The sequence below is a fragment of the Arvicanthis niloticus genome, chromosome 1 (genome assembly GCF_011762505.2).
Source record: "Arvicanthis niloticus isolate mArvNil1 chromosome 1, mArvNil1.pat.X, whole genome shotgun sequence".
In the NCBI taxonomy this organism is placed as follows: domain Eukaryota; kingdom Metazoa; phylum Chordata; class Mammalia; order Rodentia; family Muridae; genus Arvicanthis; species Arvicanthis niloticus.
In genome coordinates, this window is record NC_047658.1 from 150,232,723 (window position 1) to 150,259,471 (window position 26,749).

A 26,749-nucleotide genomic window follows, 5' to 3' on the forward strand; every position below is an offset into this window, starting at 1 on the left:
CTTTCTATATCCTTATATGCTCACTTCTTTGAAAGTGAAAAAACCAAAAAGCTCATTAAAAAAAAAATGCCTCCTGTGGCCTCCATCTCTTCCAATTAGAGTCTGGGAGTGTTAAAATGTATAATAGGTCAGTTTAGTTGAGCCCCTTGGTTGGACTGATTAGAATGAGGAGGAGAAACTGCGTAGCCAGAGAGATTCATGGGAGAAACAGAAGGCAGCAAGACAGGAAAGAGGGCAGGGAGTGTGAAACAGGAAAAGGGAAAGGGAGACACAGCAGCCTGGGCTACCAGAGGGTCTACAGTGGGTATCTTTGTAGTTCATGGACCCTCTGACAGGCTGGTGAGACCCTTAAGTATTTTAGATATATTGGACACAGACTATAAACATAGTCAGAATATCTAAAAAGCAAGTTTGTGGGCCTAGAGAGATAGCTTACCAGCTAGGATTCTTGCTCTTCTTTCAGAGGATCTGAATTCAGTTCCCAGCACCCACATCAAGAGGCTCACTTCCTTCCTGTAACTTCAGCTCCAGTGGAATCTCAGGTCTCCATTCTCCACTGGGACCTGCACACATGTGCATATACTCTCATACGGATACACATGCACACACACACACACACAATTTAAAGTTAAAAAAGCAAATGTGTGATATAGCAATGCACGTACTTTAAAATCTATTCATTAAATTTAAATATCAAATGACAAGGCTATCTTTTTTTGTTTGTTTGTTTTGGGTTTTGTTTTGTTTTGTTTTGTTTTGTTTTGAGACAGGGTTTCTCTGTATAGCCTTGGCTGTCCTGGAACTCACTCTGTAGACCAGGCTGGCCTCAAATTCAGAAATCTGCCTGCCTCTGCCTCCCAAGTGCTGGGATTAAGGGCGTGCGCCACCAATGCCCAGCAACAAGAATATCTTAAATATCTGTCTTGTAAGGACCATAATTTGAAAGCAGCGATTAGTGAAAATTAGCCGTGAAAACATCTATGGTTTCTCCTGGTAAGAAAGACATCATGTTATGCTCATATTAGGGGAAAAGACTGGATCTGAGTTATGAATTGTTACAAATAAAGACGCAGCTAGGCTTCCATTCATGGTCTCCAGCCCTGAACTGGATAGGCCCAATCTAGAGATAGAGTGTGCAGGCAGCGGTGAGGTCACTCCATCTCCTAAGGGCATCATGGAGCTCCATCAAGGACATGCCACAGTGTAGAAGGGTGGCCGGTACTTGACAGAGAGGGAGCAGGAGCAGGAGCATGTGATGCCTTTGAATTTGATTCAGTGGAGCGTCTCCCGTCTCTTTTCCATGTTGTCTTCTAGCACATTCTGTCGTCTCTGTATTTTCTACCCACGTTTCTGTCCAATAGAAAGTCCAGGAGACACAGATAGTGGAACAGTAGAGAAGTCCAAAACTTCATCCCTCTGTCTCAGATCTGGAGCATAGGCTCTGATAGAAGCAGACTGACATGGCATAGAGGGGCTCAGGCTGTGGACCATTCTTGTTCCAGCACTGTTCTAAAAGGTTACAAGCATCCATTGACACTTGAAGATATCTGGGATGTTGATGAAGGTTTTAAAACCAAGTCAGTCACCAGCAAGTTTGAGATGATCATGACAAAGGACCTGCAGAAAGCCAGGCAGGCTCTTCAGAGGCGGCTGAAGAAGTCCCAGCAGAAACCTGAAGCCACACTACACGGATTGAATAAGAAGCAGAGTCAGAGCCAAGATGTTCTCGTCATGGTAACCTTAACACAAGTGTCTGTGTGGATGCACTGTATGTCTCTGGCAAGAAGCAGTGTTGATTCTGACTACCCCCTCCCCCACATTTTCATACTATTCTATATGCTTTGTACTGCACTATACGTTACTGTATACACAGTTCTAATAATGCCTGAGTGTTTGATGCATGTGTGTATGATATACTGTTGTTTCTCCTACTGAATATATTTGAAAAATTTTTCATGGTGTAAAGTAGTGGTGGTGGTGGTGGTGGTGATGGTGGTGGTGGTGGTGATGGTGATGGTGATGGTGATGATGATGATGATGATGATGATGATGATGTTAGCAGTAGCATTACCAAGGCTAGGGAGATGACTCAGTGGGTAAAAGCACTTACCACACAAGTCTGATGACCTGAGTTTGAATACTTAGATAAAAGCTAGACACAGTGGTACAAGTATCTGTAATTCTAGACCACCTACAGGGAATGGGAAATGCAGACAGGACAATATGTAGAAGCTCTTAGGCCAGTTAGGCAGATGGATCAGATCGATGTAGCAGAGAAGAGACCTCAGACAAGGTAAGAAGGCCAAAGCTAACACATGAAGGTTGGCCTGACATCTGTATGCACACTTTAGCATACCTGTAACCATCACTCCTACACATAAACATTCTCTCTCTCTCTTTCTCTCTCTCTCTTTGTCTCTCTCTCTCTCTCTCTACACACACACACACACACACACACACACACACACACACACGCACACCCACATGTGCGTATGCACGGGCACACACACACACACTCATTTCTAGAAACTGCACTGTATTGGAAGTTAGCATCAGTGGCTAATGCATCAATTCACTTACTCAGACATAGTCACTGAGCACAGATGTGTGTCTACTCTGGGTAACGGGCACAACACACAAGCCTGATTGAAAGCTCATCTACAGAGAACTAGGAAGAAAGGAACAAGCCAATGTGTGTGCCGAGGGTGAGAAATGCTATTGAGAAAACAAAGCAAGCATGGAACAGTGATTCCTCGGGGAGCTCAGGCAGGAGGATCATAAGTTTGAGAACAGCCTGGGCAACACAGTGAGACCCAGAGCAGGAGAAGGAGACAGAAATGGCTGGGAAGGGCAGAGGAGGGAAGGGAGGGTGAGAATCTGCTTCACAGGCTGATGACCCTGGGTTTGATTCCTCATACCACAAACACAGAGAAAGGAGAAGAGGACCATGTGGGGACGGGAAGAGGAAAGGGGAGATGTAGCATCCCAGAGGTGTGGAAGCTAGGAATCTGAAGTCAAGGTTATCAGCTGAATCATTTCCTCCTGAAACATGGAGGAAAGAATGATTTCTGCATTTCCTGCTTCTGTTCTATGCCAGAAACCCTAGACATCCCTTGGCTTGTAGGTGTATAATCCATTCTCTGCCTCAGTTGTCACAAAGCTACCTCATCCCTATCCTGTCTCTTCCGAGGACACCAGTCATGTTGGGCTACAGAGGATCTTAAAGACCAGACTATCTTAAAGACCAGCTGGCTTACACTCACACTGATCCAAGTTCCAAAAAGGAGTACGCTCTTAAGATACTGAGAGTTTGGACTTTGTATTAGTCAGGGATCCCTAGAGTAACAGAATTCAGAGAATAAACCTCTCTGTATATATAAATATATAGAAAGGGGATTTATTAGAATGATTTACAGGCTGTGGTTCAGCTAGCCCAACAATGGCTGCCTATGTGTGGAAGGTCCAAGAATCCAGTAATTGTTCAGTCCACAAGGAAGGAATGGACTTGCTATTGAAGGTCAGAAGAAGCAGGCAAAGAGAGAGACCTTCCCTCTTCCATGTCCTTTATCTAGGTTTCCTCGGAAAGTGTGGCCAAGATTAGAAGTAGATCTTCCTACTTCAAAAGATCTGGATTAAAGTGTCTATTCACCTCAAAGATACACATTAGAAGTGGATCTTCCCACTTCTAATGATCCAATTAAGAAAAAAATATCCCTCATAGGTGTGCCCAGCCAGTTCTAGGTTTTAGTTAATTCAAGATGTAGTCAAGTTGGCAACCAAGAACAGCCACCACAAGCCGGTCATGAAGGCACATACATTTAATCCCAGCACTCAGGAGTTCGAGGCCAGCCTGGTCTACAAAGCAAGATCCAAGACAGACAGGGCTGTTACTTACACAGAGAGACCCTGTCTTGAGAAACCAACCAAACAAAAAAGAATAGCCAGCACAGACTTCATCACACATTCTTTGATGAATAAAATTTAAACTACAGCATGCTCCAATAACCGCATAAAGAAGCAACAGAAAAGGCTTCTGAGCATCCAAAATACAGATCAGCAGATTCCTTCATTGTCAGAGTGCATGAGACCCCCACTCAGAGTTTCTTTGTTTTCAGGTGGTATTTCTCTCCAAACCGCCCCCTTCCCCCCCCCCCCCCCCCCCCGCATACTGGAATCTTACACAGGACCTTGTCCTATATTACTTGTTATGAGGTAGTCACTAGAGAAGACTGTTCAGACATGGGTTTAAACCAATAGAATGCCTTTATTAGCCAGCCACCAACTAGACGGGCAGTCTGGATGGATTAGGTCTTTATTTCTGTTTGGCAGGTGATACAGTCTCTGTGCTGAATTTTGTGGTACTTCCATAATGAAGTCAGTTTGTGCTAGTGTCTGGGACCTTGTTACATACTGAGCTAAAACTTCAGACCTTGGGTTTTTGAAACTTGTGTGTGTGTGTGTGTGTGTGTGTGTGTGTGTGTGTGTGTAGTTAAGGCTGGCCTTGAACTCACTGTGTACCTCACTGTGTAGCCTCAGTCTGGCCTCAAAGTCACAATCTGCCTTAGCCTCCTTAGTACTGGAATTCCAGTTGTCTGTCTGTGTATATCTTTATGATGTTTCCTCTCTAGTTTAGTTGTCTGCTTTCCCAGTCCAGAAGAGATGATAAGTTAGAAGCAGGGGAGAGAAGCAGGAGGGTGGGCAGGAGGTGAAGAGACTATTACAGCTATACAAAGAGGATAACCGGCTCTTAGGCCCTGCTGAAGCCTGGAGCCATTCTGATCACACAGTCTTACCTACCAGTCTTGTAATGAACAATTCTGTAGACATGGTTGTTTTTGGTTTTGTACCTAGGAAGAAGCTAAAAAGAAGAAAAAGAAGTCTAAGACCACCAAAGACTTTCCCAAATCCTGGTTGGTCAAGGCCCTCTTCAAAACCTTCTATGTGATGATCCTGAAATCATTTGTACTGAAATTATTATATGATGCTCTTGTGTTTCTGAATCCTCAGCTGCTGAAGTGAGTACCCCGACTTGCTGCGCACTCAGGATTTTCTTTGTTGTCTTCCCTTTGTATATGTAGGCAAGGGTGTTCATTGAGTTCCTATGTTTTGAAAAACACTTGGACTTTTCTTCCACTCCCCAGCTTTGCGCACAGGAAAAGCACAGGGCAGTTTCCCTGATCTAAGATAAAGGCTAGCCTCTTTTCTGGGCCTCCTCTCCTAAGAGGAGGCCACACACTTGTTAGACCTCTTTGTTATTAAAATGAACTAGTGTGACCTGAGCCACATCTGAGAGGTGGGTGGCATGCTTCAGGAGAGAGTGACTAACTTCATCTCTTCTAAGCCAGCGTCTTTCTTAGAGGGTTGGGTGCTCATGACAAGGCTTTGCAATCTTCCACTGTATGGAATGAACAACCAACCGGAGAGCCCTGTACCTCACGTGGATATGAGCTTGCACTGTCTGAAAATGAGTTGACTAATGCCACCCCCTGTGACAGAGCTGAAATATTACAGTGGTATTGTGTGTGTGTGTGTGTGTGTGTGTGTGTATTTCTCTAAAGATACTTTTTTTAAAAAATTTTTTTGCAGTCTCTTATGTAGCCCAGGCTAGCTAACATTAAACTCTTGGCTCCCCTCCCTTAGCACCTGAATACAAGGATCACATGTCTTAGGGTTACTATTACTTTGATGAAACATCATGATCAAAAGCAAGCTGGGGAGGAAAGGGTTTATTTGGCTTACACGTCCATATTGTAGTCCATCCTTGAAAGATGTTGCCGGGCGGTGGTGGCGCACGCCTTTAATCCCAGCACTTGGGAGGCAGAGGCAGGCGGATTTCTGAGTTCGAGGCCAGCCTGGTCTACAGAGTGAGTTCCAGGACAGCCAGGGCTATACAGAGAAACCCTGTCTATAAAAACAAAACAAAACAAAAAAAAAAATGTCAAAACAGGGACTCAAACAGGACAGGGGCCTTGGGGCAGATACTGATACAGAAGCCATGAAAGAGTGCTGCTTACTGATTTGCTCCTCATGGCTTGTTCAGCCTGTTGTCTTCCAGTACCCAGGACCACCAGTTGAGGGATGGCCCCATCACAATTGGCTGGGCTCTCCCCAATCAATCACTAATTAAGAAAAAATCCATACAGTCTTGCCTACAGCCTGATCTTTTTTGTTTGTTTGTTTGTTTGTTTGTTTGTTTTGTTTTGTTTTTCGAGACAGGGTTTCTCTGTGTAGCCCTGGCTGTCCTGGAACTCACTCTGTAGACTAGGCTGGCCTTGAACTCATAAATCCGCCTGCCTCTGCCTCCCAAGTGCTGGGATTAAAGGCATGTGCCACCACTGCCCGGCCCTACAGCCTGATCTTATGTAGGCAGTTTCTTAATTGAGGTTTCCTCTTCTGGGCTGACTTTAGAGTGGTCCAGGGACAATTCTGGTTGTTTGGTCACTGAAAGAGCAAGAGTGAGGTTTTAGCTGTGCAGAGGAGGAGGAGGAGGAGGAGGAAGAAGAAGAGGCAGAGGAGCAGGAGGAGGCGGCGGAGGCGGAGGAGGAGGAGGCGGAGGAGGAGGAAGAAGAAGAGGAGGAGGAGGAGGAGGAACCCTTGGGGGCCTACTGAGTGAGTGTCATTTAATCTGCTTTTGTTTCTGCAGATTTCTCATTGGCTTCGTGAAAGACCGTAACACATATGCATGGGTTGGATATGTCTGTGCAATCCTAATGTTTGTTGTGACTCTCATCCAATCTTTTTGCCTTCAGTGTTATTTTCAATTTTGTTTTGTGTTGGGAATGAATGTACGGACAACCATCATGGCTTCTATTTATAAGAAGGTAAGTGCTCATGCCAAGTATAGCCAAAACAAAAATAAAAACATAAAACACTTGGTAAGCATAAACAGTTATTCCAAGATTGAGGAAAATTTGATAGAAATGAAATTTACTGTCCACACTTAATTTTGATTAGTTATAAGGTTTCCCTTAGTGCATATTTGAAATCAAACATGAAATGTGTTCTTGATACTGAGCATCCTGGGGAGAAGCTGCCTAGGGTCTGCTGTTCAGCCCTGAAGGCTTACAAAGTTGCTCTCCCTGCCTTTCCTGACAAAATCAAAAGCCTCAGGAAAGAAGGGAAAGTCAGAAAGAAGGTGCTGGGGGTTTTCCATCTTCAGCTGTTGGCAAACCTTCCCTTCCTGTTTATTTACTTACTTATTTTAACTACATCTCTCGCTACTGAGTTCTGTAGGTTTGGGAGGTGTTGTTCCATTTGCTTGAGATGATTTTGCTCATCTTTCCTCTGATACACAGTTTTTAAAATTACATGTACTTATATTTATTTTTGTGACTGTATATGTGAGTATGTGTGTGTGTGTGTTACGTATGTAGGTATATGTGTGTATGTGAGGGTGGGTAGGTATGTGAGTATGTTTGTGTGTGAGTGTGTGTGTGTGTGTGTGTGTGTGTAGGTGAGAGTGCAACTTGCAAGAGTCGGTTCTCTCCTTCCACTGTGTGGTTTCTGATGATCAAACCTAGGTTATCAAGGTTTGGTGGCAAATGTTGCTTGCTGAGCCATTTCTCTCTGGCCCTGATATCAATCAGTTAAAGCAACCAGGACAGGTCTTTAGGGAAGGCTATCTACTTTTTAAAAACAATTCTAATTTGAAAACCAGTCATAATGTATAGTATCTCACACTGTAGATCAGGTTGGCCAGGAGCTTCGTATGTAGCACAGGCTGGCTATAAACTCTCAGCAATGCTCCTGCCTCAGCCTCCCAAATGCTATTACAGGTGTAAACTATTATAGGTAGTTTGTAAGGCCTAGTAAGGAACAGAGCTCTGAGTTTTAGTATCCTGGTCTTTCTAACATGAAAGCAGAAAGCCTACTTCTCAAGGTTCAGGCGTGTGAACTTGCCTGCAAGCGGTAGAGAAAGCATATTAGCTCAGATGTGTGAACTCTACAGCTTTCATCTCCATTCTAAAAACCTGTCTTCTTCTTCCTAACGCCTACATCCTCCTTGTAAGACTGTAACTGAAAATAAGTTAGCCATATCAAAAGTCTACAAGGGGGTGGTGAGATAGCTCAGCAGGTATAGATGCCTGCCACCCAGCTGATGACCATGTGACCCTACTGTTTTACACACACACACACACACACACACACACACACACACACACGAATAAAACGTAATACAAATGTTAAATCTACCAGACAAGAATCAACAATGCTGTCTTCCTCCTTCTTTCCTTCCATCTCTCGTTTCTTCATTTTCTTTCATCTTCCTGCATTGGATATCCCATGATACAATAGCAAAATGAGTAAATGGAGACCTCGTCCTCATGGTTTACAACTGATAAATTATAGAAAAACAAAACAACCATGGCTCATTATAATTAAGGTAAATAAACAGCTACAAAATGTTGTGCGAGTACACAAAAGAAGTAACTCTTGTAAGTTTGGGAGACTGGCAGTCATTTCAAAAGTTGCATTTAAGATGACACGGAAGGATAGATGGGAGTTTTGTGGGGGCAAAGAGATGTGTGGTTTGGTGGGATTTAATGAAGGGGAAAAATAAGAGAAACCAGTGGTCAAGAATGAGATGACATTCTGTATTAGAGTTTGGACTCGAAAGCCATAGACCCATAGAGAAGCTGCGTGCATACGGAACCCATCCTTGTGTTTGTCCTCATTCCCTTAAGGTCCTGGTCTGTTCCTCGGTATCTTTGGTCTTATCTGCTGACCGAAATCCTAATCTTTTCCTTTAGGCACTGACCATATCTAACTTGGCTAGGAGGCAGTACACCATTGGAGAGACGGTGAACTTGATGTCTGTAGACACCCAGAAGCTAATGGACGTGACCAACTACATGCACTTGGTGTGGTCAAATGTTTTACAGATTTCTTTGTCCATTTTCTTCCTGTGGAGAGAGTTGGGTCCTTCCATCTTAGCAGGTGTTGGGCTTATGATTCTCCTGATCCCAGTTAATGGAGTTCTGGCTATGAAGATCAGGAAGATTCAGGTAAAGGAATAGTCACCCGAGTGCATGTCTTTTTTATTGAACATCTAAACTCTGGCTTTTGCTACTAATTCCTATAGGGATCTGTGGAAGGGCAAAGCTTACAAAAGACTTTCTACCAACCCAAAAGTACTCAGTGTTGCAGGTAATTTTTAGAAAATGCTCCCCCCCACCCCCCCGTCCAGCTTGTCCCCATTTTCCCAAGGCTCCAGCTCTGGACCCTGGCTCTGGCTATTTAGAAACACCGGCCCTGGCACCCACGAGATGCTAGCATGGGAGATGGTTCTGCCAAATCACCACGCTGTCTCCACAAAGTTTGGCTGAACCCCAGACAATACCTGCCATGCTCGCCATACCCGGTAGAATGAGACTCTTAGAGCTTAATGGTTATCTAATTGGTTTATATATTTGGAAATGCTCAATTGACAAGATGCCCACACAATTAAAATTGTAAACCCAATTACCTAACCTTGATATTAATAACCACCTTAGACTGCTAGAGACACTTGGACATCTGCCGCCATCTTCTCTCTTCCTCCTCTCTCCCTCCCCTTCCTCTCCTCTCCTCCTGACTCCTCACTCCGCCTACCTCTCATACAGCCCAACTGCTGACCTTTATACAAATGTAGTGGGAAAGTATCCCGCTACAGCTCAGCTCTCTGATCTTCCCTTTTAGCCCCTAACTGGTCACTCAGTTTATAATGTTTCCACCTGGTTCTGCTGAGCTTCTTTAGAAGTGATTATTTTTATAAAACCTTGTTTCTCCATCACATAGCAGGATAAGCCAACCTCACATAGCAGTCACATGGGTTATCTCAACTTTCAGTTTGTGTCTTGACAATCATCCTGCTGCTGTAGCTCCTCCAGGATCACAGATTTCATAGGTGGGCTCCCCGGAGTAGGGGGTCTACTCATTCACTTGTTTTGTATTCATTGAGTAGCAAATACTGTCTTAAGACTCTTTACTGCGCATCTTACCAAGGGCACTGCAAAAAAGTCAGACAAGGGTTCCACTCTCATTCTATTCTGCTCCCAGGGAGGAGAGACAGACAACAAAGAAAAGCCAGCAGTGCTCCACAGAGAGTTACTGCAACGTCATAGTAAGTGGTAGGCGTTGTCAGTAAGGAGGTCCTTTGTTAGGTGGGCATCTAAAGCCAAGCTCTGAATCACACATCCTGATAACGAGGGAATGAGCCTTGCCAGCAGCCATGGAACAGGCTGAGGAGAGAGTACAGTCAGGTAAAGGATAAAGGAGGATGGGTGGGAACCAGCTTGGCATAGTCAAGGGTCAGAGAGAAGGGAGGGAGACAGGAGACAGGAGACAGGATGGGGAGCAGGAAGAGTTAAAGAGAAATAAATGCCCTCACTGGGCACCTCAGGTTCAGAGTAAATGGCAGCCACAGTTTCCTCGGAGCCTGCCATCAGCAGCAAACTCGAGCCCTCTCTCCCAGAAGTACATTTGGGTTTTGTCTTTCTGTCTCTTGGCAGGTCCAAAATATGAAGAATAAAGACAAACGTTTAAAAATCATGAATGAGATTCTCAGTGGAATTAAGGTAAGAAGAAGGTCTCAGCCTGGGCGTCAGAGGGCTCCTGATTCCTCTACTTTCAAGTCCTGTTCCCTCCTCTGTTCCTTCCAGATACTCTTGAAACTTGATTTCTGTTTATTTGCCCTGAATGATTTGTCTTTACATTTTACTGTAGAAAATTTTAAAAATAAATTTTAAATTTTAATTTATTTGACAATTTTATAGATAACAAATTTTGATAATATTCCCCCCCACACCCACCATTCTCTTCTCTTATCCCCTTCTGTTCCCTCTTACTTCTAGATATTTCCTCCTTAACTTTTAAAAAACTGTATGACCTACTGAGTTTAACCCATATTATTTGCATGCACATGAATATAGAGTTATGAAAATTTATCACTGGCTACACACTTGAAGAAAAATTGCTTCCCTTTCCCCAGTAGCTATTAGCTACCAATAGCCCCTCAGCTCAGAGTGTGACCTGTGCCCTCCCCTATCCCTGGGGAACTGTTGACAGAATCCATCAGTAGATAATGACAGCTGCTATGTGTTCATGAGTGTAATGTCCGTGTCACGTATAGAAAACAGTGCTTTGCAGTGCCCACCCCGTCACTGGATCTTCCATGCTCTTCTGTGCTGTTCCCTGGGCCGTCGGGGTAGGAGGGCAGTGATGTAGAACCAACAGGCTGAGCCCCGCTCGGCCGGCATTCACTTATTCTTAGTACTTTGATTAGTTGTGAGTGTCTGCATCAAAATTGCTGCCTCCTGCAAAAGAGAAGCTTCTCTGACCAAGAGACGCAGCCACCTACGGGTGTGAGTGGAGACACTTAGAAGGTGGATTGACAAGTCCATCTAGCAAAGCAACAGTAGCGAGTCCGCAAGGCATTGACCTCCACAGACACTGTTTTGTTTATGAAAAGATTTGATTTTTTTTCTCTCTTGCATTCTCTCCCCAAACCCCCCCCCGTGTGTGTGTGTGTGTGTGTGTGTGTGTGCGCGCGCGCGCTCGTGCATATAAGTACAGGTGCCCATGAAGCCAGGGGTCTCAGACCCCTTGGAATTGTTCCTTCAAGCTCAGATAATGTCACCTCCTTGATCTACTCTGTCAGAGAAACCTTCCACAGAGCTTCTGTTTCCTTATTGCCTACATGGAAATGATTCCTTACAAAAGCAGGGATGACTAATTCGCCTTGATTTGCCCAGAAATTTCCAACTTTTAACATGGGGAGTTCTGTGTCTTGGCACATATTTGAACAGGCAAGCCAAGACAGTTTTTTTTTTTTTTTTTTTAAATTGTTTTACATTTAGCTGGTTGTCAGTAAATATAAGCTTCCTCCTATTAACCTATTAACAGTTCCCAATCTAGGTTTCCAGCTCCCAATTTTTTGGTAGCTTATTCTAAAATAAGGGTGGGCCACATGTATGTACGTGGTCCCTTTTCAGGGGACAATGTGGATTTTGTTATCCTCTGACCCATTAGATCCTGAAATACTTTGCCTGGGAACCTTCATTTAAAGAGCAAGTCAACGGCATTAGGAAGAAAGAACTCAAGAACTTGCTGCGGTTCGGCCAGCTGCAAGCTATATTGATCTTCATCTTACAATTAACTCCAGTCCTGGTGAGCAGAGGAAGAGTGTGGACTGAGGTCCTAGTCTGGACAGAAAAGTCTGTTCCTAATAGAGTCCAAGCATCTATAGATTAGATCCCCAACTTCAGGGGATTTGTTCCTCCTTCCTCAAACTCCTTGTCACCACCCCTGTGACCTCAACTCTAGTTCTACCCTGTGGGTGATTGGCAGCCACTAGTGAAGCTTCAGAACGTTCCTCAGGAATGTGGTCTCCAAGAATGATTTGCACAGGAGGACTTGTCTTTGTGGGGAAAGCGATGTGGGTGTGGTGGAAGAGAGAAGACCCAAGGTCTGATCCTACCAATCTGGTCATTAACACTGTCACCTTGGGCAAGATACCTCTCCCTCTAATGGGATCAAACTTTTTATAAGTAATGGGAGAGACTGGGATAATCCCTAATGTTCCTTCAGCTCTGATATCCAGTGTTCCTGAAATTTTTGCAAAGGTGTTTGGACCATTTCAGTAGTGAGTTTCTTATGACCTTGCTCTTCCTAGGTGTCCGTGATCACATTTTCTGTTTATGTTCTGGTGGATAGCAACAATGTTTTGAATGCGGAGAAGGCGTTCACCTCCATCACTCTCTTCAATATCCTGCGCTTCCCTCTATCCATGCTTCCCATGGTGATCTCTTCAATCCTCCAGGTACATAGGAACACGCCTGCTAACTGCTTGGTGGCCTTACAGCGCATACTACCAGCTTACCATACCTCATATCTAGCATCTGCTCGTAAGTGTTAAGACCTCATCTGGTTTCTGGAAACATGGTTTGATCTTAGTAACATCCTAAACTCTCTGAGCCCCAGTTTGTCTCTCTGACTAAAATGTGGGTCACCGTATTGACCTCATCCACTTCACTGGAGACGATCTTACAGAGACACTCAATGAGACTGTTATGATTACACCCGACACCTGCTCAGAGCCACTTTCCTAGACGAGTTTCTTGTTTGTTTTTCTAAAGCAAAGGAGATGTTGACATAGCACTAAGTAAATATGGCCCAGAAGAAGAGGAAAGACTCTGACTTTGAATGAACCTATGTGGTAATAAGTTTGAGAACCTCAAGCTGACTTGGATAAAGCTTGCATGAGCCTGAGGCACTCACTGTCTTATGTACCATAAAAAAATGTACCATAGTCACTGAGTACATAGTTAGCATGGACTAGACCTGAGGAGAAAGTCTGAAGTGCAGATGGGAGACTGATGACAGGACCAGAAATGTTGGGCTTTGATGCTGATCTGCATTCATTTGAGAGGTAGCCAGATTCAGACACCTCCAGCCGTAAGGACTGAGGTTGAAGAGAAGGCCTTCCTGTCTTAGAGAGCATTTGGCCAGTGAGGACACAGCACTCTCTTTTTAGATATAGTTTATTGTATACGCAACAAAAGTCAGATCAGCAAAGGTGTTCACGCCTTTACTTTTTCACACAATGTAACACTGAACTGAAAAGGGTCTGGTGGTGTCGTAATACCAGCAGTAGGACATTCTGCTTCTCAGGTGCTGGTCCATGAGGCAGCTGACTGGTTAAGGCTTCATACTTCAACAGACCTGGATATCTGTGAGAAACAATCCTAGAAAATAGGAAAGACAATGAAAAACAGCCATGCAGGTGCTCCCTGAAAGCCTCCCAGCCATGCAGGTGCTCCCTGAAAGCCTCCCAGCCATGAGGGTGCTCCCTGAAAGCCTCCCAGCCGTGTGGGTGCTCCTTAAAAAGCTCCCAAGTCCTCACTGTCTAGCATCCTCAGAGTGTTCTGCCAGTGCTTAGCCCAGCTAACGTTTAATCTTTGGCCAGTTCCTCTACAGAGAATACAGTAAGTAGATCAGCTACAATTCTGGATGGTTCATCAAAGCATAGACTCAGTCAAATAGGGGCAAGACTGAGGCCTAGTTCCCAGAAGCAGGTATAAATCAAGGTTCTGTCACAGAAGAAGGTAGACAGTTTCTGGAAAAGTGCGAAGTTTGGAGAGAAATAGTAGCAGAGTTGAATTACCTGAGTCTCTGAAAGCTGATATGCTGTCTTTATATACCTCCGTTTGCTGTGGGATGGCTTGCGGGGCTGAGGTATGGTTGAGTCTGTGGCAGTGGCCAGGAGGTTCCAACTGTAGCAAAGTCATGGCTAATGACAAAGTCAAAATCCTTTCTTCCCCTTAGTTTTATTTCCACAAGGCCAACTCTTTTTTAAATGAGGTTTTTATTTATTCTTTGACTTTTTATATAATAGATCTTGAGTATATTCTTTCCCCTCCCCCAACCCCTTCCAGATTCTCTCCCATCTCCCTACCCACTCAACTTCACGAAAAACCAATCACTGAAGCAACTACAAAAACCATGGAGTCCAGCTTGTGTTGGCTATGTTATTGAATGTTCTTATTCCTGGTCATCCTCTGTGTCCTTCTCTAGGCCAGTGTTTCTGTAGACAGGCTGGAGAGGTACCTGGGAGGGGATGATCTGGACACATCCGCCATTCACCGTGTCTGCAATTTTGGTAAAGAAATTTGGAAATTATTTCCACAAATTATTCGCAGTGCTGGCACCCAGACTATTTATAGGCAGGGCTTAAGCACAGCAACTAATGAAAAGAAAGAGCTAGGGAATCTACTTTGAATTGATTTGTCTTGTACAGTAAACAGTACAAACTATGTTCTCACTTGAAGAAAAGTGCTTAGCCAGATTCCTAAGCCCAACAGCTATTTTGAGAGAAGCAGGGAATCCTGCATTGACCCAGGAAACAGAACTCATCCTGGAGCCAAGCGTGGGGATTGGGAAGGTAACTTGGGGGTGATGGAACAGGTGGGTTCTGAATCGGAAGGCGTCCATTGCCAGAGTAGTGGATCTAGAGTCCAAAACGGGGAGGGCTCAAATAAGGACATAGAAGTCACAGGGAGGACTAGGTAACAGAGGGCCCGGGGAAAGGGTGGGGGTTGGAGATGTGGGGGTATTGAAGCTGGAATTGGTGTAGCCAGGGCATCTAGAGGGCCAAGGAATTGGAGTTCCCAACTTTAGGTGCTTCCTTTTAGTATAAGCTCAGCAGCTAACAGAGGAGATTTCGGGGGCTGGTCGATGAATCAGACACGTGGGCTAAGGGAAGACGGACAGTCTCATGAGTACCTACCTGTACCTAAAGAGAAGGCCTTTCCCCTCCTCTCAACAGATAAAGCTGTGCAGTTCTCAGACGCCTCTTTTACTTGGGACCGGGACTTGGAAGCCACAATCCAAGAGTGAGTTCGATCCCCTTGCTTTCCAGCTCTTCCTCAGGATCCTCCTGCCCTGCCCTGTTCTCAGAAGATTCTATACAGTGGAACACCAGAAAAGACTGTACTCACTTGGGTACTAGTTTAGGCTCTGCCCTGGAGGGGTGAGCTGAGAGTAAAGATCGTGAGCCTTCCCCATGGCTCTATTTTCTGTCTGCCTTCATGCATGTGTCTCCAGTTTAAAATCCATGAAGGTATTTGTTCCTCCCCATACTAGGCAGAGAAAGTGCATGCACTTCCTGAACTTCAGAATCTAGCTTTTCTCCCCAGTCTAGACAATGGGAACTAGCTGTTGATTTCAGAGGTGGGTGTGGCCATACACACCTGCAATCTCCGCAGCCAGGAGGCTCAAGCGAAGTGATCATGAGTTTGAGATCCATCTGGGCTATCTAGCAAGTCTCTTAAAAAAAAAAAAAAAAAAGCTACTCTAGACTATACCTGTTCAGTGAGTAACTACTATAAACCATCTCATTAGTGTGTGCTGTTGCATATAGAGGACTGGTTAAGCCCATCCCATTTTGGACTCCAGAACCATTGTTCACTCTGGTTATGGATGCCTTGCAGTTCAGAAGCTGTATGTTCTTTCACCCCAAGTAAAGAACTCCATGACTTCTTGCCCTCTCTCCCATTCCTGTACCCTTGAAGTGCACTCTGGGGTCAGCACCAACCAGAATCAGTCAGAGCAAAGAGCACTGCTCCAACCATCCCAGCCAAAAGCTTTCCTTTGTAGAGAGGAAACCAGACACAGTTCCCACCCCACTGTTGCAGTCCAGAGCAGGTTGGAAAAAAGACTATGTGACAGCTTCCTGATGTGCCAAGTGCTTTAGGGACTCAAATAGTCATGCTGGCACAAAGAGTTCCTGGGATTCTAGCCCAGTGTAGACCAGTCCCCAGCCAGAGAAGTCAGATCTTCAGTGTTAGGGTTAGGTAAGGGAATTTGCTCTCAGCAAGTATTGCTCGTAGAATAAATAAACCTGAGAAACATTAAGTAATGAGTTTAGTTTAGAAGCAAAATCTAATTCTGATACTTTAAAAGCAAAACCTTAGTCCAAAGGAAGTGACCTTTCAAAACTGCCCAGCCCCACAGTATTGGCATTGAGACCCGAACCAAATCAGGTGTCTAGGCTCCTGAGAGGAGGATGGTCAACTGTTGGTCCTAAGAGAACTTTCTCTCCCTAGGAGAACATTTACTCTTGCAAATGCCCCTTGGATAGGAACTTATTTGATGAATTTGATAAGTGGAGCTCATCCTTCAGTGTCTTAGAACTTAGCAATAATAAAGAAGCACTTCGGGGTCTCCGGCATCCACGGCAAAGTTATCTGAAGTGAGATTTCATAAAGACTCAGAGAAATGCCTTGAACGACTGCCCCCTACTCACCCACATCCTTCAAAACCATTCCTCTCTTTCAGTGTGAACCTGGACATAAAGCCAGGCCAACTGGTGGCTGTGGTGGGCACCGTAGGCTCTGGGAAGTCCTCTTTGATATCAGCCATGCTGGGAGAAATGGAAAATGTCCACGGGCACGTCACCATCAAGGTGAGCGGCAGTGAAACAGGGAAGACGCCCAACCCCAGATGCAGAGATGCAGGCCTTACTGCGATTCCCTCATCTGGGTCATAGAGACGCCTGATGCAATTGTGAGCTGTGGGTTCTCTGCCTCTCTCCAGTCTTATACAATCAGACTCTGGGGAAAGAACCTAAGACTCTGCAGTTTTAATGAGCTGCCAATGTGATTTGTACGTGCATACCTAGGAAAAGTTGTAATAGAATATAAAAGCCAGGCCAACTACAAACTTAACTTTGTAGGGCTGGAGAGATAGCTCAACAGTTACGAGCACTTGCTGCTCTCACAGAGGACCACGTTTGGTTTCCAGCATCCACATGGTGGCTCACAACCCTCTGTAACTCCAGTCCCAGAGGAGAGGAGCTAATGCCTTTTTGTTTTTGGTTTTTTTTTTTTTTTTTTTTTTTTTTTTTTTGTCCTCTCTGGACACAAGACACACATGTGATACACATGCATTCAGGCAAAACACGTAAACATGCAAAAATAAAATAAATCTTCAAACAACAAAACACTTTACCTTGTAATCAGAGTATCAATAATAAGCAGCAATAACGTCAGTAATGACAGAAAAGTCAACACCTAACATCATAGTCTGGAGTCTCTATCCTCCCAGTGATGGGAACTGAACCCAAAGAATTGTAGAGACTAGGCAAATGCTCTCCCTCTGAGCTGTATCCCAGCTGTCTCTGCTTTAACACCTCCCACACCTGTGTGTGTGTGTGTGTGTGTGTGTGTGTGTGTGTGTGTGTGTGTGTGTACTTGTGCCACAGTGTGCATGTCCAGGTCAGAAGCTAACCTCAGCTGTCTCTGTTGTTGTTCTCACTACTATGCTTACCAGGTTAGCTGACCTACAAGCTTCCAGAACGGATTCTACTGTCTCTGCGTCCCAATTCCCCTTAGGAGCACTGACGTCATGACACATACTACTGTGTTCAGCTTTACCTGGGCTTTTAAAACTAACAGTTTCTACAAGTCCTCTTTTCTTGCATTTTGTTTTAAACCACGTTGTAAGCCTGTCTCCTTCTGCAGCCCAAGCTGGCCTTGAATCTGTGATGGCCTCCCGCAACCTCCTGAGTAGCTCTCATTTCAGGCTTGGGCACAGTGCCCAGCGCACCTTCTTCTTTGGGAGCTACATCTTCAAGTAGAATTCCTAAAATATAACGTTGAGTTTGCTTTGTTTGGTTGTTTGAAAACAGAAGAGAGTGAATTCACAGCATTTTCATGAGCTCCCTGGCTTCTCCAGAGTTAGATTTACAGGAAGCTATACGGAACTTTCCATCGTTAAGTCTGCCACTATTTGGACCACAAGGATCGTGTTAGCCCCTTTCTAAGGCTTTCTTTTTAATTATGAGAAAGTTTGCACCAGGTTGCTTTACCTTAACCCGCTTGGGAAGTCAAGCATGTCTTCTTTTGCAGCGTGCTGAGATCACTCCCTTGTTTTTCCATCTCCAGTGTAGCCGAAGGGAATACAGATTTAACTGTCTCCTAACTCCTTCTAGGAGACTTTTTATTGCTAACTTACAATTCAGTTATTTCTCAAAAGCAGCCATTTATCAGTCTCTATCCTTTTGCTGTGTTAATTTCAGCCTCTTTGGATTTTTCTTCTTTCCCAGGGTGTCATCTATGCCGTGAAAGAATTAACATTCTATTGGCTCTAACCAAGTCATTGGATGTGACAAAACCCCTGTTCTCAGCAGCCCGGACATGCCTTCTGATTTTCAGGATCATGGCAAGCTACCAATAGGATCAAAAGGCATGCAGGGAAGAGGACGTTTAATGGCAGATGTTGGTCTTACTTCCCAGTCAACAAATTAATAAATATCAGATACTTGGGGAGCCAAGCTGGATAGCTTCTTCAAACTTGAGTGTTGCTTGTTCCTTGCCACTCTCCAGCCTCCATTTCTGTAAGCGTGACTGTCAGATGGTCTGGTCTTTTCCATTTAGGGCTCCATAGCCTATGTCCCTCAGCAGTCCTGGATTCAGAATGGGACCATCAAAGATAACATCCTGTTCGGATCAGAATACAACGAAAAGAGGTACCAGCAAGTTCTCGAAGCGTGTGCGCTCCTCCCAGACCTGGAAATCTTGCCTGGAGGAGACATGGCTGAGATCGGAGAGAAGGTACTTGCGGCAAGGAACCTTGAAGGGTACAGCAATAATTGAAGAAAAACAGTGAGGACAGTAGTGAAAAAATATGCTGATAAATCACGATAGTCACAAACACACAAAACATGTCTGTATGGCTGCATACTGCATATCAATAACTAGTTTTTGTATGTGTTTTGAGTCATGGTCTAACTATGTAGCCTTGACTGACCTTGCTAGTCTAGGCTGGGCCTCAAACTCACAGAGATCTACCTGTGTCTGCTACCCAGGATTAAAGGCCAGCACCACCAGAACTGACTTTCAAATTTTTAAGCTTTGTACTTAGAAGCAAATAAAAGAATCTTTAATAAACATTGATTTTAGTAACTATATTATATCCATTGGATAGATATACCATAATTTACTTAGAAATTTTTGATTACTAGATGTTTAAAATATTTTTTATCCTTTCTCCCCTTTTTAAAAGATGAACAAAACAATTTTAAAACTGAACATGAACAATTAACCAGTTATCTTTCTGTAAGGATGAGGTGCTGGTCTAAGGGGTTCCCTTACACCCCTCCTAGAGACAAGGATCTCGAGACACTAGGAGATGAGTGAAAATACAGCTCTAGGTTGTCTTTTCCTTTAAGTCAGAACCCATTAATTGAGCAACTACTTAGTGACAGGTCCCCAGCCCTTATGTTAGCTCCACTTGCTCACAGGGCAGAAAGTGTCAAAGTATTAAATAAGCAAACTTATTTTTTGTTTGGTTGGACAGGAATAATTTTGAAAAGTTGGACAGGAATAATTATTTGGGCTAAAGTTATTTGAATAGAAGTTACCTGTTTGTATAAAAAAAAAAAACCACATTTAAGCATTGAAATCATACTGGGCAAATGTCTTCATTTTACCCCTCCTTAGCAGACTTTCGAATCAGGCCTAGGGTGTGTTGCTTAATAGAAATGACTTTCTTCCTCAGGGTATAAATCTCAGTGGTGGTCAGAAGCAGCGAGTCAGCCTGGCCAGAGCTACCTATCAAAATGCAGACATCTATATTCTAGACGACCCCCTGTCAGCTGTGGACGCGCATGTGGGAAAACACATTTTCAACAAGGTTGTGGGCCCCAATGGCCTGTTGAATGACAAGGTGAGGTGTTATTCAGGGAGGTGGGCAGGAGGGGAGGCAGGGGTGTGTCATCCACATCTCTTGGAACAGTGTTGTCCTGAAGAGGATTTTCTTGCCTATCTTCTTCCTGTCAGACTGTTCTCAGTTAATGTCTGTCCCTTGAAGGCTCCCATTATGAACGGCCTAGACTGAACCTGGCTATAAGAGGCTTTCTCTGTTTTGATACTGGGGAGAAAAGCTAGACCTGTGGTTATCACAAGAAATAAACATATCTTTGTCTCTCTGCTGATAATAGCATTTTCTTTCACAATAGGCAGGGAGATTCTAACTGTATTTGGCTTGTTTCCATCAAGATTTCTTGAATGCTGCTAGCCAGGGGATGACAGGGCTGACAAGCCAGCTTGTTCTACCAAGACTCTGCCTCTGTGTTAGCTCAGTGGGTCTGCAGGAACTCTCTTCCTCCTGCTCTTAGTCCAGCCGTCTGTCCCTAAGTCCTGGGTTTCAGTCATTCATGAACTGACATGACCCTGTGGCAAGTCTGTTGACAAAACAAAACAAAGAAACAGAAAGTGTTTTAATGGTACTCTGCACAGATTGCACTGGAAACCTTAGAGGAATCCCCATGTCGTACCAAGGCTCTTGGGGAAAGCACAGAGACATAAGGGATGAGGATCTCTGAGATGTTTCCCCTAAGAAGGTGCTAGATACTGTTTCATTGTGGGTCAGAGGGTTAGCGCAGTAGGCCTAGGTCACCTCTCAGAAGCCATTACAATCCCATATGCTCCCATTCGGCTTCCTTGTTGATTTTCCAGTCTTTCTGGAGGTGAGTTCCTGTCTCAGTAATCAATATAGGAATACAAAATAAGTCAACTGTCCTACTCCAGGAAGGCCTGGATAAAAATGGCGTCTCTTTCCCCACAGTATTCCTGACTTACTGAAAGACCTGGGCAGTTCTTTTTCATACAGTTGATTAGCTGGCTAGGAACATGAAGGTCTAGTGGGTGAAAAGGAATAATTAGCCAGTAATCTGGACAGTATAAGGACAGGTGTTAGTCTAAGGGATTCTCTCAGCTCAGGGTTGTCTTTCAGGAGCATGGAGGCCAGCATGTGTCAGCAAACCTCACTGATGCTATAGGAAAATAATTATGAGTAGATCCATAACTCTAGGTGTCTTGTTTCACCCACAGGGTGATGTTTTAAGATGAGATGCTGGGAACAGAAGGTAAAGTAAACTGAGCCAAGTGGTTGGGCCTGCATTCTAAAGCAAAGTTCCAGGGAGGAACTGACAAGCCTGTTTTTCTCTTCTTAGAGCAATCTAGGGACTGGTGGGCCTGGAATGATCACAGCAACTTGATTTTTTTTTTTTTTTTTTTAAGATTTTACTTATTTATTTTATGTGTATGAGTACACTGTAGCTGTTTTCAGACACACCAGAAGAGGGCATTGGATCCCATTCCAAATGGTTGTGAGCCACCATGTGGTTGCCTGGGATTTGAACTCTGGACCTCTGGAAGAGCAGTCAGTGCTCTTAATGGCTGAGCCATCTCTCCAGCCCTTAATTTTGTTTTTACAGACTCGGATCTTGGTTACTCATGGCATTCACTTCCTTCCCCAAGTGGATGAGATTGTAGTTCTGGGGAAAGGCACCATCTTAGAAAAAGGATCCTACCGTGACCTGCTGAGCAAGAAGGGAGTGTTTGCTAAGAACTGGAAGACATTCATGAAGCATTCGGAGTCTGAAGGAGAAGCCACAGGTATGTAAGCAGGGCTGGAACAGAATGGAACATGGGGTCTTAGTGGGATGGTAAACCAGTATCTATATCCTGGGTATTTATTGTCCAGTGAATTACATTTGGAGTTTAATTGCCCAGAGATTCAAGCTCCATTCTTCTGTGTTCTGAGTCTCTGTAAAGAAACATAAAAGGAAAAAAAAACTAAACAAACAAACAAACAAACAAACAAAAAAACTGGGTCAAATGAGTGGGACTTTCTACTCTGCTGCCTCTGACATGCAATCAAAACAAACTCCAGCATGTACAACTGAATGTTTGAATAAGTGGCCCCTATGGTGGTGGGAGGGGGAGAGCAACCGTATCGACTTGTAGGGACGAGAAGCTCCTTTTACTCAAGTCACACACCCTACCCAACTGCTTCAAATTCATTAAATCCTGGACAGCTTCACAGGATGGTTTTGGTAATCCTTAACAAAGGAATATTAATATATTAAAATTTACTGTATGTTTGAACCATAGAAACAATTCCTACCACCATTGTATTCCCACCACCACCACTGTGCTACCACCACCAACACTGTGCCCCTCCCCACCACTGTGCTACCACCACCACCACTGTGCTACCACCACCACCACCACTGTGCTCCCATCACCACCACTGTGCTACCACCACCACCACCACTGTGCTCCCATCACCACCACTGTGCTCACTGAATAACCATTGTTAGCATCTGAGCCTGATTACTGTGACTCTTTCCAGGGATCTCCCAACAGTTGTACTGGGTACAGCATCAGGTGTCGGTCACAAATGAGAGGTCAGGATTGGGGGTGGGGAGGAGGGAGGGAAAGAGAGATCTGGAAAAGAATTCCAAAACTTAGGACTTGTGTTAAATATTGAGAGGTCACTTCTGAGCAATTATGTAAACCCCTGAGCATAACATGATATTTCATTGGTTCTGAGACTTGAAATTTAATTGGAATGAGGGGAAGAAAAGTGAGTTGTGTTGATATAGACTCTGTGTAGTGAGTTCCTGTAAGCTGCTATAACAAAGTGACATAAACTAGATAGCTTAAACAAAACAAATGCATTGTCTATACTTCTAGAAGCTATGCAGGCATTATCAAGGTGACAGCAGAATTTGTTCCTTTTTAAGGTGCTAAAGAAGGAAACACACACACACACACACACACACACACACGTGTATGCACACACCCATGCACTCGTCATTCCCTCTCCCCAACTTTCTTTCTTCCCTCCAACCCTTTAGGACCAGCCGTAGTTCCTTTCTGTTGAGTGGGTGAGAGTGGGCTTTAAAGCCAATTAAAGACCTGTTGGTTACTGGCAAGCTGTACAAACCACTGCTTCTCCTTAGGGTTACCATGCTGTGCTACTCACTGCTGTGTTTCTTACTCGGCACAGCTGGATAGGACTATTGGTTGCTTTTCTCCCTTGGAAGTTTGCATGGTGCCTTTCTGGTACCATGAAGGCCAGTTCTCAGGCAATTATCCCGGGTTAGTAATTCATTAATCCCTTGATGAACAATATATGAGGAGGCTTTTCTCCCCTTTCTCATAGTTTTATGAGTCCTGTGTTATTCCCTAACTCCTAACATGTCTGTCTCCTTAGTCAATAATGACAGTGAGGAAGAGGACGATGACTGTGGGCTGATGCCAACTGTGGAGGAAATCCCTGAGGAGGCAGCTTCCTTGACCATGAGAAGAGAAAATAGCCTTCGCCGAACACTGAGCCGCAGGTAGCTCGTGAGTTCAGCTGGCAACTCTTACTGCTTCCTCAATTCTACTTGATCTTTCTTTTTCTATGTGGACTTTTCCTGAGGAAAGAGATGTCATGGAGAGTCAGCACTGCCTTTGTTTCCTTGGGTGGTGGTGAGGATAGGGCTGTGGCAGTTAACCAGCACAGTGGAGAGGTGGTGACACCTGCTTGTACAAGACAAGTGTCCACATGCTCAAGGGTGTTTTCCCTTCTCTACCTCAGCTCTAGGTCCAGCAGCAGGCGTGGGAAGTCCCTCAAAAACTCCTTGAAAATTAAAAATGTGAATGCCTTGAATAAGAAGGAGGAAGTAGTGGACGGCCAAAAACTAATTAAGAAGGAACATATGGAAACTGGGAAGGTAACACACACACACAGAGACAGACAGACACACACACATGCACGCTCACGCACATACACCCGGCACTGATCCAGGTGATATAAGGAGGCTTGGAATCTGGAAAAAAAAAAAAAAAAACAAAAAACAAAAAACCTTAGAAACTAGTTGAAACTTAGCCCCAGATCTACTGGAACAATGACCTCTATCCATTTGTAGGCATTCAAATGCATTGTTTAGATGAAAGCAGAGACAGAGACTTCCTAGAAAATCATGTCTTTATAAAGGATGGATGTTTGATTCTATTCTGATGTGTGGAGAACAGGGACACTTCTCTGAAGTACACTTCTAGGAGCTGGCAAATACTAACGTCAGAGCCAGAGCACACAATGCAAATTAAAGAAACTTAAAAGCACAGTCTCTTAATAAATGCTGGCCTTTGATACCCTCTTCTATGTGTTTTTCATCACAGTTAAGTGCTTATTAATAATGGCTATTTACCTTGCACAGTACTTAGTATCAACATATCCTGGCCAAGTGTAGAAATGGTGATCACAGGCTATTAAGTTTTGCTACAACTTTTCCAGGGGACATCGCTCCTTGACTTAGTTAGCCAAAACACCATGACCAAAAGCAACTTGGGGAGGAAAGGACTTGTTTTATCGTACACTTCCAGATCACAGTCCATTGCTGAGGGAAGTCCAGGGAGGAACTCAGGCAGGGCAGGAACCAGAGGCAGGAACCAGAGGCAGGAATTCAAGCAGAAGCTATGGAGGATGCTGCTTACTAGCTTGTGGCTTTGCTCAGCCTGCTTCCCTACAGCATCCAGGCAGTAGCACCACCCACAGTGACCTGAGACCTCCCATATCAATCATCAATCAAAAAAATACAGCACAGGTTATCTGCAAGCTAATCTGGTGGGGGCACTCTCTCAACTGAGGTGCCCTCTTCGTAACTCTTTGTCAAGTTGACAAATAACTAGCCAGCACAATGGTTCGTTTTCTTTAATTCCTGACCCAAAGCCCTCAGGGATTGTGTTGAATGGGGTCTTTGCAGGTAAAGTTCTCCATCTACCTGAAATATCTTCGAGCAGTAGGATGGTGGTCCATACTCTTCGTCATCTTCTTCTATGTGTTATATAATGTTTCGTTTATTGGCTCTAACCTCTGGCTGAGTGCTTGGACCAGTGACTCCGAAAACCTGAATGAGACCAGCTATTCATCTTCTCAGAGGGACATGAGAATCGGGGTCTTTGGAGCTCTGGGAATAGCACAAGGTATGTCTAATGGCTATGATAGACATCTTTATGAGATGTGTCTGGACCCTATACATTTCCTATGACTCAGGAAAGCATTTGCTACTGTGTCTCAGGCATAGATCTTCAGAGTCTGTGTGCATGGTATTAACAATACTGACTCTGTTTCTAGGTGTATTTCTTCTTATTTCCACTCTACGGAGTATGTATGCTTTCAGAAATGCATCCAAAACTTTGCATGGGCAGCTGCTAACCAACATCCTTCGAGCACCCATGAGTTTTTTTGACACAACTCCCACAGGCCGGATTGTGAACAGATTTGCTGGTGTACGTATCTCAACACATTGGGGTGCTTAGATACTGGGGATCTTTCTAATTGTGGAGAGAGCCCTCACCCAAACCAACTCTGCAGTTAGGACTCTTTGTCCACTCAGCATCCAAGTATTTCTGGGATACTTCCTGTGAAGTCTCAAGAATCTCAGGGGTGGACACCTCAGGCCTTTCAGAAGCTTATTATCTAGTAAAGGAGAAAATTAAAACAAAACAAAACTTACGATATGGTTAAAAACAGCAATGGCAAGTGCAGAGGTGTTCTGAATACAAAGAAATGACAGAAAAAGAGCAAGCTCCAACCGGATGGCAAGGATGGGGAATATCATAAAAGGATACTAAATCACTGAAGTAAGAGAAACAGTGATCATGGTAGCCGTGAGGAGGGTGCAATAGAGCAGGGGGAGGGGAGGATGCTCCAGAAAAGAGACCACTGCCCGGGACGGCTAATAGGAGGGATCGTAGGCTGACTATTTCCTTGATGTATCTCCATTCTTAAAACTTCCAATGCTTTAAGAACCAGTAAGTTAGGTCTGAATTTTGGATTGGGACATCTATCTGGTAAGAGGATCCCAAACAGTGCTTCTATCTGCACAGATCCTGGGACCGTGGGCACTGGGGTATTCCTTTCCCACAGTGAGCTGAGTGTCTTCAATGAGCCTGGTACTATTCTATGTGAAGATGGCCTCCTCCCATGAACTAGACCTAACCACTCATGGGTTCCTCTAAGTGCATCTGAAATGGAAGCTTCAGGATTAGAGGCAGAAACCAGGCAATTCTGAATGATTGTCAAGTGTGACATCAGCACAGGTTTTAGTTCTCTGCTTATGGAAGGGAAAAAGCATTTTATAAGATGTACAAATAGCCCTGCACTGTGGGTGGATCATAGCCTACAGTCAGCATCTGAAGACACAGCAATTGCTTAGAAAGTAGACAGGTAACTTACTGAAGACCACTTAAAGAGGCTATCTGCTAGTTAGTCAGTAAGAAGCACATACTTTTGGATGACAAAATTTCTCAGAAGAATTCTACAGCCTCCACAGTCTTTCTAGTGTCATTAGATAGATGGTCTGTCTTCTGGGAATGGACACAGGGGTCTTTCTGTGAGCTACTTAGACTACAGTCAGACTTGCTGACTG

General features: G+C 44.2%; 1 protein-coding gene across 3 annotated transcripts in view; it reads left to right on the top strand.

Moving 5' to 3' along the window:
• Abcc2 (ATP binding cassette subfamily C member 2) overlaps positions 1-26,749 on the top strand; it is a 79,324-nt gene that overhangs the window by 34,681 nt on the left and 17,894 nt on the right. For all 3 annotated transcript variants that reach the window (XR_013106760.1, XR_013106755.1, XM_034511876.2), the window contains 17 exons: positions 1,503-1,734; positions 4,852-5,015; positions 6,644-6,821; positions 8,751-9,005; positions 10,491-10,556; positions 12,010-12,147; positions 12,653-12,799; positions 14,554-14,638; positions 15,305-15,371; positions 16,816-16,942; positions 18,915-19,091; positions 20,038-20,205; positions 21,758-21,938; positions 23,545-23,671; positions 23,914-24,049; positions 25,082-25,301; positions 25,453-25,607. Coding sequence is in view for 1 of the 3 variants with exons in the window: in XM_034511876.2 (XP_034367767.1) it covers positions 1,503-1,734; positions 4,852-5,015; positions 6,644-6,821; positions 8,751-9,005; positions 10,491-10,556; positions 12,010-12,147; positions 12,653-12,799; positions 14,554-14,638; positions 15,305-15,371; positions 16,816-16,942; positions 18,915-19,091; positions 20,038-20,205; positions 21,758-21,938; positions 23,545-23,671; positions 23,914-24,049; positions 25,082-25,301; positions 25,453-25,607 (2,623 nt within the window). In the remaining 2 variants the exon portion in view is untranslated. The remainder of the gene's footprint in view (positions 1-1,502; positions 1,735-4,851; positions 5,016-6,643; positions 6,822-8,750; positions 9,006-10,490; positions 10,557-12,009; positions 12,148-12,652; positions 12,800-14,553; positions 14,639-15,304; positions 15,372-16,815; positions 16,943-18,914; positions 19,092-20,037; positions 20,206-21,757; positions 21,939-23,544; positions 23,672-23,913; positions 24,050-25,081; positions 25,302-25,452; positions 25,608-26,749) is intronic.